At 38.3% G+C, this 15,659-nt stretch overlaps 1 protein-coding gene across 1 annotated transcript in view; it reads left to right on the top strand.

The window, feature by feature from the left end:
• Nucleotides 1-449: 449 nt before the first annotated feature.
• LOC117387744 (cytohesin-3) overlaps nt 450-15,659 on the top strand; it is a 30,673-nt gene continuing 15,463 nt past the window's right edge. Inside the window, exons 1-5 of the mRNA XM_033985291.2 lie at nt 450-776; nt 12,177-12,259; nt 12,462-12,526; nt 13,314-13,380; nt 13,517-13,635. Of these exons, the coding sequence (XP_033841182.1) occupies nt 758-776; nt 12,177-12,259; nt 12,462-12,526; nt 13,314-13,380; nt 13,517-13,635 (353 nt within the window). The 5' untranslated portion in view covers nt 450-757. The remainder of the gene's footprint in view (nt 777-12,176; nt 12,260-12,461; nt 12,527-13,313; nt 13,381-13,516; nt 13,636-15,659) is intronic.

Below are 15,659 nucleotides of genomic sequence, written 5' to 3'. Positions count from 1 at the left end.
TATCCTTGTAAACGTATCTAGGCGAATTATGTGTGGTGTATTTCATCTTATATTACAGTAGTCAACTTTAAAAGCCACTGAAGCACTTCCTCTTTCATAAGTATCAGTACACCCTGGCTTAGCTGGTGGTTACTTGACAACAACTCAAGACCACTAGTATTTTTGAACAGACTTGCACTTTGACTCATCAGACAGCATATGACATTATTTTGGACGTAGACATCTTTGTATTGGGGCTGCGTGCTGTTGCGTAAACGGGCCAATAGTGATTTACTCGGACACGGCGCGCGCGTTCCCTTGACAACACTTAATAAACTTGAAGGTTAACGGTCATCAGCCCCACGTGCGCGCGCCCCCCCCCCCTCCGCCACGTGCGCGTCCCCGGGTGTAGGTGTTGTGGGGGATGTTGTGTTGTGGGCGGGGCTTGGTGACGTCGCCCCTCGTTTGCAGCGTAGCGAGTGTTGAATGCAGACAGAGCGGCGGAGGATGGAGCAGAGGCGCACAGAAGAGAGAGAACAAGCTCTTATCCTCTCTCACACTCACCTCAGACACACATTTATCTCAAGAACTATTTTAACCATATTTTATTTTCATTTTTTGACACTGACATCCGCCCACCGGTCTACTTGAGCACATCCTGTCAAGAGCTGCACACCGGTACCGAGGGGAGGAAAATCATCCAAAACACCTCGCGTAAAAAGCTTTGGAGCGTGGTTTTAAACGGACACGTCCTGTTTCTGTCACTGCTATAATCAAAATGGACGAAGACAATCATGGTAAGGATGTTTCGCTCCTCACCTTCATCTGTAGGTTATTGGTACTTGTGAGATGTGGCACTATAAGCAGGAGGATGGGTGGAGAGAGCGAATTGATGGACGTGTGAGTCAGAAGCTGGAGGTATCAATGTCTGTGGTTTTCACACACCTCTAGTGAAAAGCACCGCAGCTGTTATTAATTTGTTATTATTGCATTATCTAGAAGACACACTGTACCATTTGTATGCATACCTCTCCATTCTGAAGCATTTTGTTGGCACTTCTTATCAACAATTTATTACCTGGCTGCCTGACTCCAAAGTTGGTGCCCCAGTCTATTTGAAGAGTTTGAACAGAAGGCTCCACGTGGATAAGATAAGATAACTAGTGGTAATTTATGTGGGACACACCATATATTAACCAAATACTTTTCACACACATACACACACACACACACCCCCACACACACACACACACACACACACACACACACACACACACACACACACACAAAAACAGGAACTGAGTAACGCAATACCAAGTCTGATAGGATACAACAAGGCAAGGAACCAAGAAAAAAAACAAAACATGTAGGTTAGTAGTGTGGACAAATGTTTAACTAACTGGTATTGTGGATTTTGTTCATGGTAATGCTGAATGTTGACTGTAGTAGTACATGTAGGATTAGGGAACCCATGCCAGCTGCAGAGTGCCTTATCTGTCATTTATGGTGGTCAAACTTATTTGTTGTAAGTTGAAAGAACTGATAATGCAAACCACCCCCTAAGCCTTGAAGCCAGTACAGTGTAAACAACAAGTGGCCATTATCTGATAACCGCTTGTCTGTTAAACTATATTCACTGAAGCCTAGAAGACCCTCACCTCAAGTTCCTCTTCTGACTTCCTCAGAACTAAATCTCAATCTTTGCATAAAAACATGTCATTTTCCTTAACCTTTTTAGTGGTTATATTTTGCTGTCCTACTGACCTTTGAAATAGTGCAAGTATGTGTGATTGTGTAGTCAGAGGAAGTCAAATTTGGTCATTGCTATAGGTTTCACTTTGCTAACACTGATATAGTCTAACAGTAAAGTATGTTTTCAGATCCCTGCTTCATTGAATACAAGTGCAGTGCCACGGGATAGGGCCAGTGACAGGATACTGCCGGTCAGTGTGTAGGTCATGTGACAGGATAGAAAAGGAGCACAGATGAGCGCTATATCAGTATATCTGTAGTGCTTTTATAATGGTGTGAGGAATTAAAATAACTTACCGTAAATGTGCATATAATTGTGCTCTCTGATTGCTTGCTGACACTCATGCATATAACACCTCTCTTAACATACTTGACACAAGCACACCTCGATAAGTAGGCACATATCCACACATTTAAATCAGTCAAAGTAACAACCCAGAGGAGCAGATTTAACCGAGTCTGAGTGATCATTCACCTCATTGCTTTTCATCGTATTCAGAGACAAGATGTACGTTGTAACTGCAAAGTGCCTCTGTGTGCTCCGAATGCATGTACTATCTTCACGCATGGACAAAATGTATTAGTCATGTATACATGCCTGGCTCAGTGCACATTGAGAGCCTATTGGAATTAGTTGTGTGTCAGTGCACTAACTAGAACAGTAGAGATTTCATAATACTACATACTTTTAAACATTATTGGAACTGACAGTCCTTCTATAACTTTAAAGGTGCACTATACATTTTCTGGTGGAGAATACCTATTTGTCTCTGTGGAGGTGCTTTGCCCATAATGTGCCAGTTTTAATTGCTAAAATATCTTGAAAAACATTCATTCTTCTAGTGAGTGGAATTTGGTCACACAGTTCCACAGTTACAGTGCCTAAAGTTAAATTGTATTGTCAAAAAGTCTGGTCTAAGCCACCATTATTCTCAGTCTTCAGGAAGCCTGGCCTAAGCCTAGGCTATTTTTGAACCAGTATAACTTGTAAACACGCTTAATATTTGTTTTAATTGAATGGATTTTAATGTAATAACTGGAATGATGTCAAACTGTCAAAATATGAATATTAAATATTCAGTACAGTTAGGATCAAAGACCATATTTTTCTCATATCATGCATTACTACTACTTCTGTCTTATACTGCCTGCAATGTGCAAACTCCTGCTTAGTGAGTGTGAATGAGTATATGTAAAAATATTCCCATGTCAAACCCACCAAAACTCAGTAGACTCAGAATGGTGGAAAAGCACCTTTGTCCGAGAATAACCTTAATCGCATAGGGCCCATTAATTCTACACTACACCTTCGAATCCAACCGCACACTCTGTCGCACTGCATTGGTATGGCACTCATTAAATTGTGTTTGCAGCTCATACTTGGCGCGTCCCAGCACAGTTTACATGCCACAGAGCAGACAAGTCCCGACCTCAGAGAATGGCAGAAAATCAGCAACAGGCGTAAAATGCAAAGTGTTTTTATTAGTCATGCCTATTTTTAGCGTCTTTCGTTCTATAGCTGGATGGAGAAGTGGAAAGAACACAGGAGCAGTGAGCGCTTCATTGGACGTCTGGAAGGCGGCCACGAAACACTAGGCTTTTCTTGTGTTCTGCGAGACAGAATTAGTTAATGCATATATGTACACTGAGTCATGCATTTAGCTTTTGTTTAAAGTCAACGAAAAGTTGAAAGACATGTACTGTTTGCAACTATTATTATCCACTCGGGTGCTAGAAAAATACAAATTTGGGCCATATTTTGTTTAATTGCAGGTTTTTGGAGGGAGTTGGCTCATATTTTCATATTTTCTTGTCTTAATCATATGTGTGTCCCATTTACTTTAAGCAAGTGTGAAAAAAGTTATTAATTTGAATAAATATATTAAAGGTGCACTATGCAACCTTTCTACTGGAGTGTATGCCACCTCTTGTATCTGTTGAATTAAAGGTGTTTCAATTTCTAAAAACCTGGACCTGGTTTCGTCCCCCTCCACCAGAAAGGTTACATAGTGTGCTTTAAAAAGCACATGACTGATCTATATGCCAAAAGCACGGCCATTCTTTGAACAGCCCATTGAATGTCAAGCTGCTTCAGTAAATCAATTTCACCTTCCAATAAAATTAGGTTAAAAAATTCTTGTCACAAAGTGTCACTTCTATCACCCTTTTGCTCCTTTCCATTGTGGATATGATGAAAAAGAAAACTTCTACCACACTGGCATTGTGTAGGAGTGCTGAGACAGTGCAAGATCTACATTTATTTCATAGAAAGTGAATGGGGTAGTCCCTTGACCTGTCTCTTGCCAGACTGATATGTGCACGCAAAACTGAGTTCTACACATTTGAGGATGAACTCTCACTAAAAGCGATCAGAAAATGCAGAACATCATGAATATTTGAATCTGAGTGGTCGAAGCATCACAATAGCCAAAGCTGAAAAATCAAATTTTTTAAAAATCCAGTTGAGAGAAAAGCACAGACATCTTTCCTGTCCACACATATAGAAATACTTACCTTCTGCACGTTTTCACAAACAAAATAGTCCATATTTCACTAATATAGGCTGATGTACGTCTGTCAGCGTCGCCATTTTTGTTTTGGTTCATTTGGGTGTTTCGCCTTTCTACATAAAGCTCACTCAACTCTTAGCTCTGCTTAACTTTATACTGGAAGTCTCAAGATGCATATAAAACTTATTCTGATTCTGACACAACCTCACACTCAATGTCAATCAGCAATTTTGCTTTTGTGTGACTATGGGAAAAGTGAAATCCCTTTCTCACCAATCTTTGAAATCAAGCACTTTCTATCTGACTAGCTTTATTGTGTGCCTTGAATAGCACCTGTACCTTTATATTCACCTTACATCCAAAGCCATTTACCTAATTACCCTCCTCCAACCTTATAGACATCTAATTGTTGTGTAATTATTTGATATCACCTTTCTCACTGGCAGGCATGAAACCTGAGCTGAGGTGGCGTTTTGGAAAAGCTGAAGGCGTTCTGGGTAATTTCTTCTCTGGTCTTTGCTGCGGTAAATGCGACAGGGATTAGTTGGTATAGGAGGACGTTTAGAGTGATTACAATTCGCTCTTTGTTGTGGTGACAGGATGGGTGCGTGGGTGGACACCAGACAGTCACTTGGGAAGAGCTGGGAGGTAAAGTGGTTGGTGCTAAATGACTCGACAGTACTGAGTTCACGATATAGTCTGCTATGTTAAAATGTATGAATTTGAATGGGCTATAGTTTCATAATGTGAAGATCTGAATGAAAACACTGAGTCAGCTAATTAGGTTTCTGTCTATATTGGTTTATTGATCCAAAGGAATGACATGGTTACTTAAGTTTAGGTGTTCACTGAAATGCCAATCATGTTTTTAGGTATGATTGATGGAATTTTGAAAAGAACAGCACTGATGTGAAGTTATGCTTCATTTTGTTTAGGTTTACGTATTGCTTTGTTATCTTTTCATACAAAACAGAATACTGTACTTATATACTTTACAGCTGGTGGATAGATGCCATATATTAGGACTGAATGATTTGTGAAAAATATCAAATATGTGATATTTGTGATATCTGACAAGCAGGTGTGACAAACTGACAAAAAGACTGATATGAACTGACAAACTAATACAAGAATTATATTTCAGGTAATGTTTGTGCAGATCTAAACTACAGGCGTAGCTGTTTTTATGCAAAATAAGACAGAATATTTGGTTGTTTGTGGGAAAACTGTGGTATTTCTAAGATTTTAGCCTTTGCGATTATGATTTGATAATGATTTATTGTGCCTCCCATATAGCCTACTATTTCAATGACAAAAATGTTCACCAAATTAGTGGTACCAACTCAATCTTGTAGGTGTATATCTTATCTAATTCTATAAAAGTTGAAACCTGACTAGAAAACAATAAAATACTCATTCAGCTACAAAGCCACATTTTTATTGCCCTCGTGGCCCACGGCCATTAACCTTTGACTGCTAACCCCTGACTGCTAACCCCTGACTGCTAACCCCGTGGTTTGCCCTTAGTGTGACTCTCTCCATAACGATAGTGATGAATAAATGCATATGGACATGGTCATACATAGACTTTCATGCAAATACTCTGGTCTGTTTTGTTGATTTTGTGGTTTATATTTTGTTAAAGGGACACTATGTATTTGTATATTGGTTGGGGATCCGAAACAGTATATTCTATATTGAAATGAGACTCTTTTTTTCAACTATAAAACTACCTGTAATTGAATAACTGAATATACTATACTTGGAACATTTCAAGCCTTTTCATGAGGTGATGGTCCCTCCATCAGAAAACAAACATAGTGCCTTTGTTAAGACCTAGCTAAGTCTTAATATAGTCTGATTACTCTTGGTTTACTCTGGTTTCTCAATAAAACACTGTAGAAAATAGCCTAGTGAAGTCTAGACTTTGGAAACCTCTTGTGGAACATAGCCTACTTCTCGTGTTATATTGAAACACCTGGCTGTAATTTGTTCAATCTTGTAGGCACCACTTTAGACAAAACCCCTACTATCTCCATGTTGACATGGAAAACGTGTTAAAATTTACCCACCTGACCCCTCTGGTTGCCTGTGCGTTAAAAGAGGCTTAAAAAGTGATTTGGAACATATTCAGAATTTTTTTTTCTGCCAAGATTATGTGCTTGTGGTACAACATTAGAGGATGTGTAGTGCGTTATTCCACGAGACAATGTTGGCTCATCATTGTACTAGGATCAGCCTGCTGTTGTAAGAAGACAACTTGCCTACATATGGATCTGATTAAGAGACATTCTGGGGAGTCTTACCGGCATGTTCACATCACCATGGTACCATGCTAGTGTGCATCTGTGGGAAAGAACACAGTTTGCAGGCACTGTTTGTTGGAAATGGAGTTAGCGTTTTTGCCTGGAATTATTGCCTAGAGCTGTCGAGAAGGGAGTCTCTTAAAACGTGGGACACAGAGCAGATGGTGTACGAACAGAATGGCAAATGAAATCAGAAGCATTTCGGGAGGAGTCAGGAAGGCTATTAAGCCCAGGAGTGTGTTTGGTAACACACCTGGAAAAGCAAGAAGCCGGCTTGAAACAGACAGGAAATAGTTTGTTTATGAAAGAGTGAGGTAGCTGGGTTGTGTATATTGGCATCAGAGTGAATGGAATTGGACAACTCTCTGGCTTCCATCTTGTTCTCACCTAAAATGTGCAGGCCAATATTTAGTTTCCTGTCCTGCTTCATTTTACTCTTTGAATCTATAGATATTTTTCTTATAGGCCTGCATCTTGTTTTGACTAAAACTTGAGTTACCACCAGGTTACTTGTGCTATACCTTCTATCTTCTTCAAAACATATAGTAAAAGCAGCTCTTAGGGTAAAAATGAGACCACTGTGTGCTCTCTTTATCAGAATTCATCAGGAAATTTGCATTTTGCTCAACTGAAAAAATCAGATACAAACACTTTAATGAACTTACTATGAAGAGACTCGCCTTCCTCAGACTACAAGGTTTCTTGATTTCCGATCAAGGGTTGCTGAGGGAATGGCTTGTTCTGGCAAACTCCTTATATTTCACAGGCGCTTATAGAAATACCCAGAGATTCCACAGACCCTGACAACAAATCTTCCTATCCACACACTCTTGAAGTAACTGCCTCTGATTTTGTCCGCCAATCCTTCATGTCATCTTTCTGCTGATGTTTGCAGTCTGTCAGCCTCTCCAAGTCCCTCATTTGTGTTGCCTGTGTACCAGCACCTGCACCAGAGTCGGAAATTGCTCCCAAGCTAAATATTTGTCCTGTGTTGGTATCAGAGAATATCGAGGCTACACAGTATTACATTCATTGGTGTTTCTGTCAGTCAAAATGAAGCCTGCAGGATCCTTCCAACATGCCTGACAGGAAATAATGCTTCAACAATGTCACCTGTCATATTATTTTATATACTTCTATTCAGCGCACCTGGGAACAGTGTTAATAAAGCTGAGGTTTAAAGTGTAAACCTCTTCAAAATATAGGCATGCGAATGTCAACATAAGAGTGCATCAAAACACTGTAGGTTTTGAGATTATGATATGGTATTATATTATATTATATTAGGCTGCATAAATGTAAATTGGTTTATCTATATTGACCATTATGAATGTGAAATATAGCAATTCCAATCAATTCACAATTTCAACTAGTCTGATGTCCAATAGAGTCTTACAAACCCTTTACATTACAAACATATTCAGTGAGATTCTTCTATTAGTTTAGTATTTCATAATTCAGTGTTCTTTCTTGATAAGTTTAAATTGAATCTTAAATTAGAAAAATGAATACAAAATATAAATAAAACTGCAATATGTTTAAGAGCAATCACAATTAGATATAGCTTTATGACATATTCATACAGTAAAGTCAACCAACTATCTTGAAATGCATTTTGACCTTTTAAAGCCATGAGAGTCAACTTGCTTGGTTTATAACGTGGCTTATCGATCAAGATCTCTGGAAAGACATTCTCATCCCCTGAAAGCCCCTTAACCTGCCTTTATGCCAGAAGAAACAACCTTCTTGTGATTCCTACTAAATCCAGTCCCATCATAGATTACCCTGCGTTTGGGCTCTAGCATATGGCAGTACAAGAGACCCCCTTTCCGATCCTTCATTGAATCAAATATCGACATATAAGCTGTGATGCCCAACAGATGTGTGATAAGGAGGACACTGTACATAGAGACCACCTCCTATGCAAACCCAGAGCTCCACAAATGCATCACAGCAAGAGGTAGCATACCAGAAAACTGCAGATTAACACAGCAATCAGCACCCCCCCCAAGAATTCCCTTTTGCGACAGAAAAGCTGGTTCTACTACCCCAAATCTTTCCTCTCACGCAAAGGGGGCTATATGGCTAAATAATTACTGAGCACAGGCCTTAGTGCTGGGAGTAATGAAGCATTTTACTTTCATATGGATGTTTAGACATGCACCACTTACACTTGCCAAGCTTGTTTCAGCCATTTCTGTGACTTAAATAATTTAGTCAAATAATGCACTGACAGTTTTGCAGTTCACTAACATGTGGGTCAATCTCTTTCATACTTTAGGCTAAATCTTCTACCTGCTAATCTGTGGGATTTACAGATGCCAGGGCAGATGTGATTTGTTGATTTTGTGGTCAGTAATACACCAGAGCTTATTTTTCTTCATGTTAATCATAAGTTTTGATTCGATTTAATGTTTTGTTACTAAAACAAATGAATATAGATTTCAATAATTCCATGGATATAAACAGGACAGACGTTTAATTGTGTCATTTAAAACAAAAATAATAACATTTATTCATCCAAACCACCTGCTTTTACTGATTGTTAATGAGATTTGGCTGTATACCTCTCAATAAAAAATAAAAAATAAAAAACACTAGCTGATCATTAACAATTGTAAGGGGGTCTGGATTCAATTGAAATTAAATTAGCCTTATGTGCAATTTAATACTCTAACTGAAATCCACAAATGTAGTTACCATGATTTAAGTGGACACAGCCAATACTCCCCTTTAGAAAAAGACATTTGTCAAAAATGTTAAAAGACTGAGGACACAACAAGGACAATTTTTTTAAGTGACCTATTGATTTTGAAATTTCACCTCTCACCCACACAATCGTCTCTTTGAAACAAGTAGTTGGTCTACATCTCCATTAGTATAGCTTCAGGATTAGGACATTTCTGCTTCGACATATTAAGAGCTGAAAGATTAGAGTCAGCTATCTTTGTGTGCATGTCTGTCTGTGTTTAAAAACTAGTACTATCAGGATTGGGGACACCGAGCAGCTTTGTAGATTAAACAAACTTTTCCTCTGTTTTAGCTTTCTTACAGTGCATATGTCGCAGCATGAGGGCCACCCAGGGTAAAGGGGTTATCTGTTTTTAAGCTTGTCCACTTTAAAAAGACATTACAGTGGGTTAAGTTGCTACTGCACAAATCCCTAGTCACACATACGCAGCAGAGTGGGTTAAAACCTGGAGTCGAGCCAGTGTTAAGTGAGCATGAGATTTTCAGCCCTCTATAAGTACCTCGCTGGTTTCCTGTATGAATGCAGCCTTTGGGAAGTATTCGAACCACGTGTTTTCAATACCTGGAAAATCTTTGACGTTTTCTGCTAGTAACTTTAACACATGTGCAAAGTAAACAGAGTTATAAAATGAAGGCTTTCTTTGGCCTGTTGTGTGTCTGTAGCCTGTAAAGTGTAGCAGCATTAGCCGTAGCGCTGTTAAAGCCAGGGCTGCAGTGGGTGGCCTGAGGACAGTTGTTAGTTTTGGGTGTGAAGAGCAGCGGGGGATTTGGTCTTAAAAGTAGATTTTCAGGGATTTATTTTCTAGGGGAAAATAGCAATTTTGTTCATACCCATCAAACCCCTTAGACCCGATCAACTTGAGCAGCTTTATACGGTGCATCAGAGATATCCTACATCGGATTTAGTGGGATTTCAGTTTTTGGTAATAAAAGTTTTAGAATTAACTTAAATTTAATCTTCATGGTAAATCGCTTTCAGTTCTATATATGTTGTGCACAAAACAGGTTTAAGGAAAAGAAGATCTGTTTTGGTATGTGAGACATGCCTGATGCAACTGTGTAGATCTAACTGAGGTGGCCTTCGTAAATCCACACAAGATGAATTATTAGCCACCTATCAAAGCTGTAAATTTTTGAGGTATTAATGCATCTTTAGATAGCAGAAACATAGCTAATATTTACTAAAAAGCAATGCGTCAAAGCACCATTGATTTTTGCAGATTGTCATTGAGGTTACAATAGTTTTACACATAGCTTGCTGTGACAAACCCATTTCCTGAATGAGTCAGAGAAGGTTGCTAGGAACAATATGTTAATAATGTTATACATAAGATTACACACCTTTATTAACAGTGATCTCATACAATTTTTGCATCAGATGTGATGGTACTAGATTTGACCGAAGAAGCCTGCATTTGTGGATAATTGCAATACCCAACCATTAGCAGTGATAGGATTTTACTAACGCATCGTCTTTATAATGAATCTAGATAGTAATCATCCAGTCACTCCATTAGCTAATGCATTGCCTCGGGGCTAACAGCATCTCCTTTCAATGATCGTTGCACATGCACATTTTGTATATTATATAATCATGATGTTATGGAGAAAATTGGAAGTAGCCACGTGCCATGACATTTGTCTATATTTACACTGAGGCACTGGAAATGTGGTTACTTCAAGATGAAAATGTGAATGTGAAAGGTCACTAGAGGTCAAGTCTGAACAGAAAATCAATAGCTGCCTTAGCAATGAAGACTATAAATTGTTTATGGTGCTATGCAACGTAGAACTGGCAAATGACTCAATTCTTGCAAATTCTTGAGTGGCAAAACCAATTCTTAATCGGTTCTAAAAGTAAACATTCAAATGACTATTGAACATCTGTATTGATCAATCATTAAAACTGTATGCTTTTTGTAGTTAATGCACACTATGTTAGTTAATCCAAACAATGACTTAAACCAGACATAAAATCAAATTCCTTTTCAAATATCAAATTTGTCTTTGTCTCAGCCTATAGTCTTTTCAAAATGTCAAGACATAGTGGCAAATGTGACTTTATACCATAATTCATTAATTAATTCAGTCACTAACAAGATTGTCTTTTTGTTCAGAGCATTGCCCTCATCCTCTTGCTGCTCTGCTTCCATGAAATGCTCGACTAATTTAATTTTCGTACCATAGTTGTCCCTCTTTCCAAGCCACCCAAGGATTTCATCTCTCTTCAGGGTCGAAGCTAATTGTAGACACTGCTTCTTTCATAAAATATAGGACAAAAACATGAAAAACAACCCAAATGAGAAAGATGTTAGCGGCACAATGTAATAAGCACTTCTTTCAGTCAGCTACAGTAAGCTAAGGAACCAAGCACAATTAATTAGTAGCTAATTTTATACTTGCTCCTAGCATATGTTCCGATTCTAAACTTTCAAAGCAGTGTACACTTTTTTTTTGCTGTTTTTTTTTTTTTTTTTAACAACAGCTACAGTGTAATATTAGCCCTTTAAGTACAAATGTGGGAAAAATGTATAAAATATGTTAAAGATTGGGGAAAAAAACATCCTACATCTATCATTCCCAAGGCTGCTCCCAACCAAGATATTTATAGACTGCATCCAATTACCAAATGTGCATTTAATGAAGGAACATGTAATCAGGATCAGTTTTATTAATAGATTTCCCCAAAGGGCTAATAGAGAAGGAGACGAGGGGTAAAACACTTTCATGTGGAATATGAATACCTCGTACTTGACTTCTCCAGTTAATTAAGGCTTTGGTTGGTTCCCTACTTAACTACTTGCAGTTAACTACTTGCGTCAGCTAATCTATTGGTTCCTTTAATATTTAAAAGCTGTATTTTTATTGTATGTTGCAGTTCCTGAAGACCTGTCCATAGAAGAGAGAGATGAGCTATCAAACATCCGAAGGAGAAAAAGGGAACTACTGGATGATATTGAGGTACGCTTTTAGGATTGCACTTTCCTCATAAACTTTTTACTGCTGTCGTCATTTGCATGTGGAAGTTATGCAAACGATTCCTCCATCCTGCTGTTCAACGTCACAATGTGTTGTTGTTACCGTGTGAATGGCGTCGTTTATGTGTTCATCTTTTTTTGCTGCAATAAATGGAAATTGAGAAAAAGCTTTTGTGAACTTGCAGAGGCTGAAGTTTGAGATTGCTGAAGTGATGACGGAGATCGAGCAGCTTACATGTGTGGGAGAGAGGTAAGGCAGTGACAATGTGCAGTACTTACTACAACACTTAGCTAACTAGAACTAGATAATACAGACAAACATGATTATTTTGTGTGCCTTCATCAGTTTGCTACACTTTATCACTGATATTTCCTGCTTATTTAGAACTTTACATTAGGGCTGATGATGCATGCCCAGTGTGATAACAGCCGGACTGTCAGCATCTGTTTTATGAATGTTAAGGTTCACTAAAATACACTTGTCCTGTTTATTGTACAATGAGAAGATATTTAATTCAAGTTTAGAGGTAAATCTAAGCTTAAGAATTTGTTTTAAATGTCTCTATCTGTGATAATTATGACAGCAGCAAAGCCAAATACCACATTATTTAGCTATGAGGATTTGCAGTGTACAGTGTCTATTAAACCCTCTTTATAAGGAAATACACAATTCTGTTCACAAGTTACAAACATGTCCGCTACCACAAAATTGCTTTTTAGTTGTATTATTTTCTTTACTAACGTTACAAAATCCATATATTTGCCTGCTGGTCTTTTCATAGTCAATCAACAAAGTATGACCTGTGAATCTATCAGCCAGGCTTGTTCTATTGCTGAATCAATGAGCTTACAGTTTGTCACTGGGATTCGCACGTATCAATACAATAATGCATTGTGTGAATAGAAATGTATTTTTAGACCATTATGTACTCAATAGAGAAAGAAATATTGCCAACATATGTGCAATACAATAATGAACATGTTTTAATAGGCCTGTTTTATTATTGGCTTATAACTTTAACTTTTGTATGTTCTAGCAAAACCTCACAGAGAAACAAACAGATTGCTATGGGCAGAAAAAAATTCAACATGGATCCCAAAAAGGTAGAAGCAACTTTTATTACTCCAATAACAGCTATAGTGCATTTTATATTAGCAGCTTTTACAATCTCACAATGAGTCTCTGTCCGTCTTATAACCATTTTCTTGATTGAGATGGATGATTGACTGTCTTCTCCAGGGAATCCAGTTCTTATTGGAGAACGACCTACTTCAGCACACTCCAGAAGACATCGCCCAGTTCCTGTACAAAGGGGAGGGCCTCAACAAGACCGTCATAGGAGACTACTTAGGAGAGAGGTAAGAGATGGAATAGTGGCGATTTAGTCCCCATATGTCATTAGCGAAGGACTTTATGGGCTGGATTTATGTGATAAAGAGGGTGGCTGACCCGCTCCGAACATATATCTGGAAAGACTTGACTCAGAAGACTGGGAAAATGAAGAAGGAGGAGCAGCGTGACTCCATTCGAAAGCTTAGACGTGTAATATACATAGTGTTATATGAATGTGATATGTGGGAGTTTAATGTATTTACAAGGTGAAGGTGAACCAAGGAACAGACACAGCGGGTGAATCAAAAAGAAATAAATGGGAGCGCAAGGTAATTTGCATGAAAGAGTTTATTGTCCAACTGTCAGTACTGGACAGTGGGTAGGCATACTAACTAAGGTGTCTGTGTGGGCTGCTGTCAACCTGGAAAATATGGAAAAATATCAGATTGAGATTAGTTCAGTTCACGGTGCATATTTTAAATGAGCATTAACATTTGAGAGATATGAACTGCTAAGCTAATACAAAATTTACATGCATGTTCGAAAATCATTAGCAGGTTTTGTACATATTGAGACTACATAGAGACATTATATTCTGTTGTCTGTAGAGAACCTTATATTACCCAAATAATTTCTGCCTTTGCGAGGCGTATTGTTTATTGTCTTGAAAGTGAAGCATTAGCAAATCAGTCTAATACGTGGGAAACAAAGATTGAATTCTTGAAAGGTCAAATACCTGACGAACTAAACCCATTTAATCCTACAAAAATATTTGCATCCATGGTGACTGCTCTTAATGCATTTTGCACTTGTTATGTCATAATGCACCCCTACTTTTTTTTTAAATCAAATGAATGAAGAAGTTGATGCAAGGCTTGCCATAATTTAGACTTGCCATAGTAAACATAATACATAAAACAGAAGGTGAGAGCAGCTAAGTCTGTGAATGGATCTGACCGTTGAGGAGGAGCACCCTGGGGACCCATGCTCTGCAATAAGCTTTATTCACAGAGGATCATCAAAGGGGCCACCTACCCTGTGGAAATCACACTAAACACAGGCTCGGGCTTCACTTCAAGTAATTACCACTAATTGAGCTTATGCAAGGACGAGGGAACCCATCATTATGCGGCCGACGAAGAGCGAGATGAAGAGGGAAAAAACAGGGGGCAGTCATAAGCAAAGGAGATAGTGAAGTAAAAAAGAGCGAAAAGGAGGAGGGATGGTTGTGGCCTGAGTGGGCGCTTGACTCTTAAATTACCTCAGCAGACACAGGCCACATGGGGAACATCTGTTTGTCACTTCCTGTTTAATACAAGCAGAGGAACACAGCATCACTAAAGCCTGCTCACATGCATTTGTACTCTTTTTAAAAATTAAAAGAGTGAAATTACTAGGATGCCATAAGTTGCTCTGTATTGATGACACCAAATATAAACAACTTTTAAATAATGTCAAAAGTTTTGGGAATAATTATACACTTCAATTATCATCAGTAATATCAACGTCTGGTTTGAATTGAGGTAATGTTTATGAAACACGTTGCGTTTTAAAGTTACAAATTAATAAGACGAGATTATACTTAATACACTACACAATTGGAAAGTGTTACAAAATGAAAATTACTCACAGCTTGCTCCCACTGACTTAAAACATGTATGTTATTGAACTGGTCAGATATAGCCCTATATATATATATAGATAGATAGATAGATAGACATAAATAAATATTAGTGAATGCTTGTCTTATTACTCCTTACACTGCTTCAAACTGATCATTGTGAGTAGATATCCTTATGAAACTTCCAGACATTTACAAGTTTACATAACACAGAAACATTGGCATAAAGCATCATTCCTTCATCGAGTACACAGCCTAGGTAATGTATACAGTCCACAGAGGAGCGTCGGCCTGAAATTAGCTCCGTGCTGTAGACAAGAAAGAGCAAAGGAATATGAGGAAAATCCCCCAGTGTTGGGCCAAATAATCAAAAGAATGTTATTGCAACTTGAGTCTGCATTCTGTTTGTAGTTAAACAGCACACTTTGT

This window comes from Periophthalmus magnuspinnatus, chromosome 19, assembly GCF_009829125.3.
Source record: "Periophthalmus magnuspinnatus isolate fPerMag1 chromosome 19, fPerMag1.2.pri, whole genome shotgun sequence".
NCBI classification, from domain to species: domain Eukaryota; kingdom Metazoa; phylum Chordata; class Actinopteri; order Gobiiformes; family Gobiidae; genus Periophthalmus; species Periophthalmus magnuspinnatus.
The sequence above is the reverse complement of the archived record's forward strand: the minus strand, read 5'-3'. Positions and strand labels throughout refer to the sequence as shown.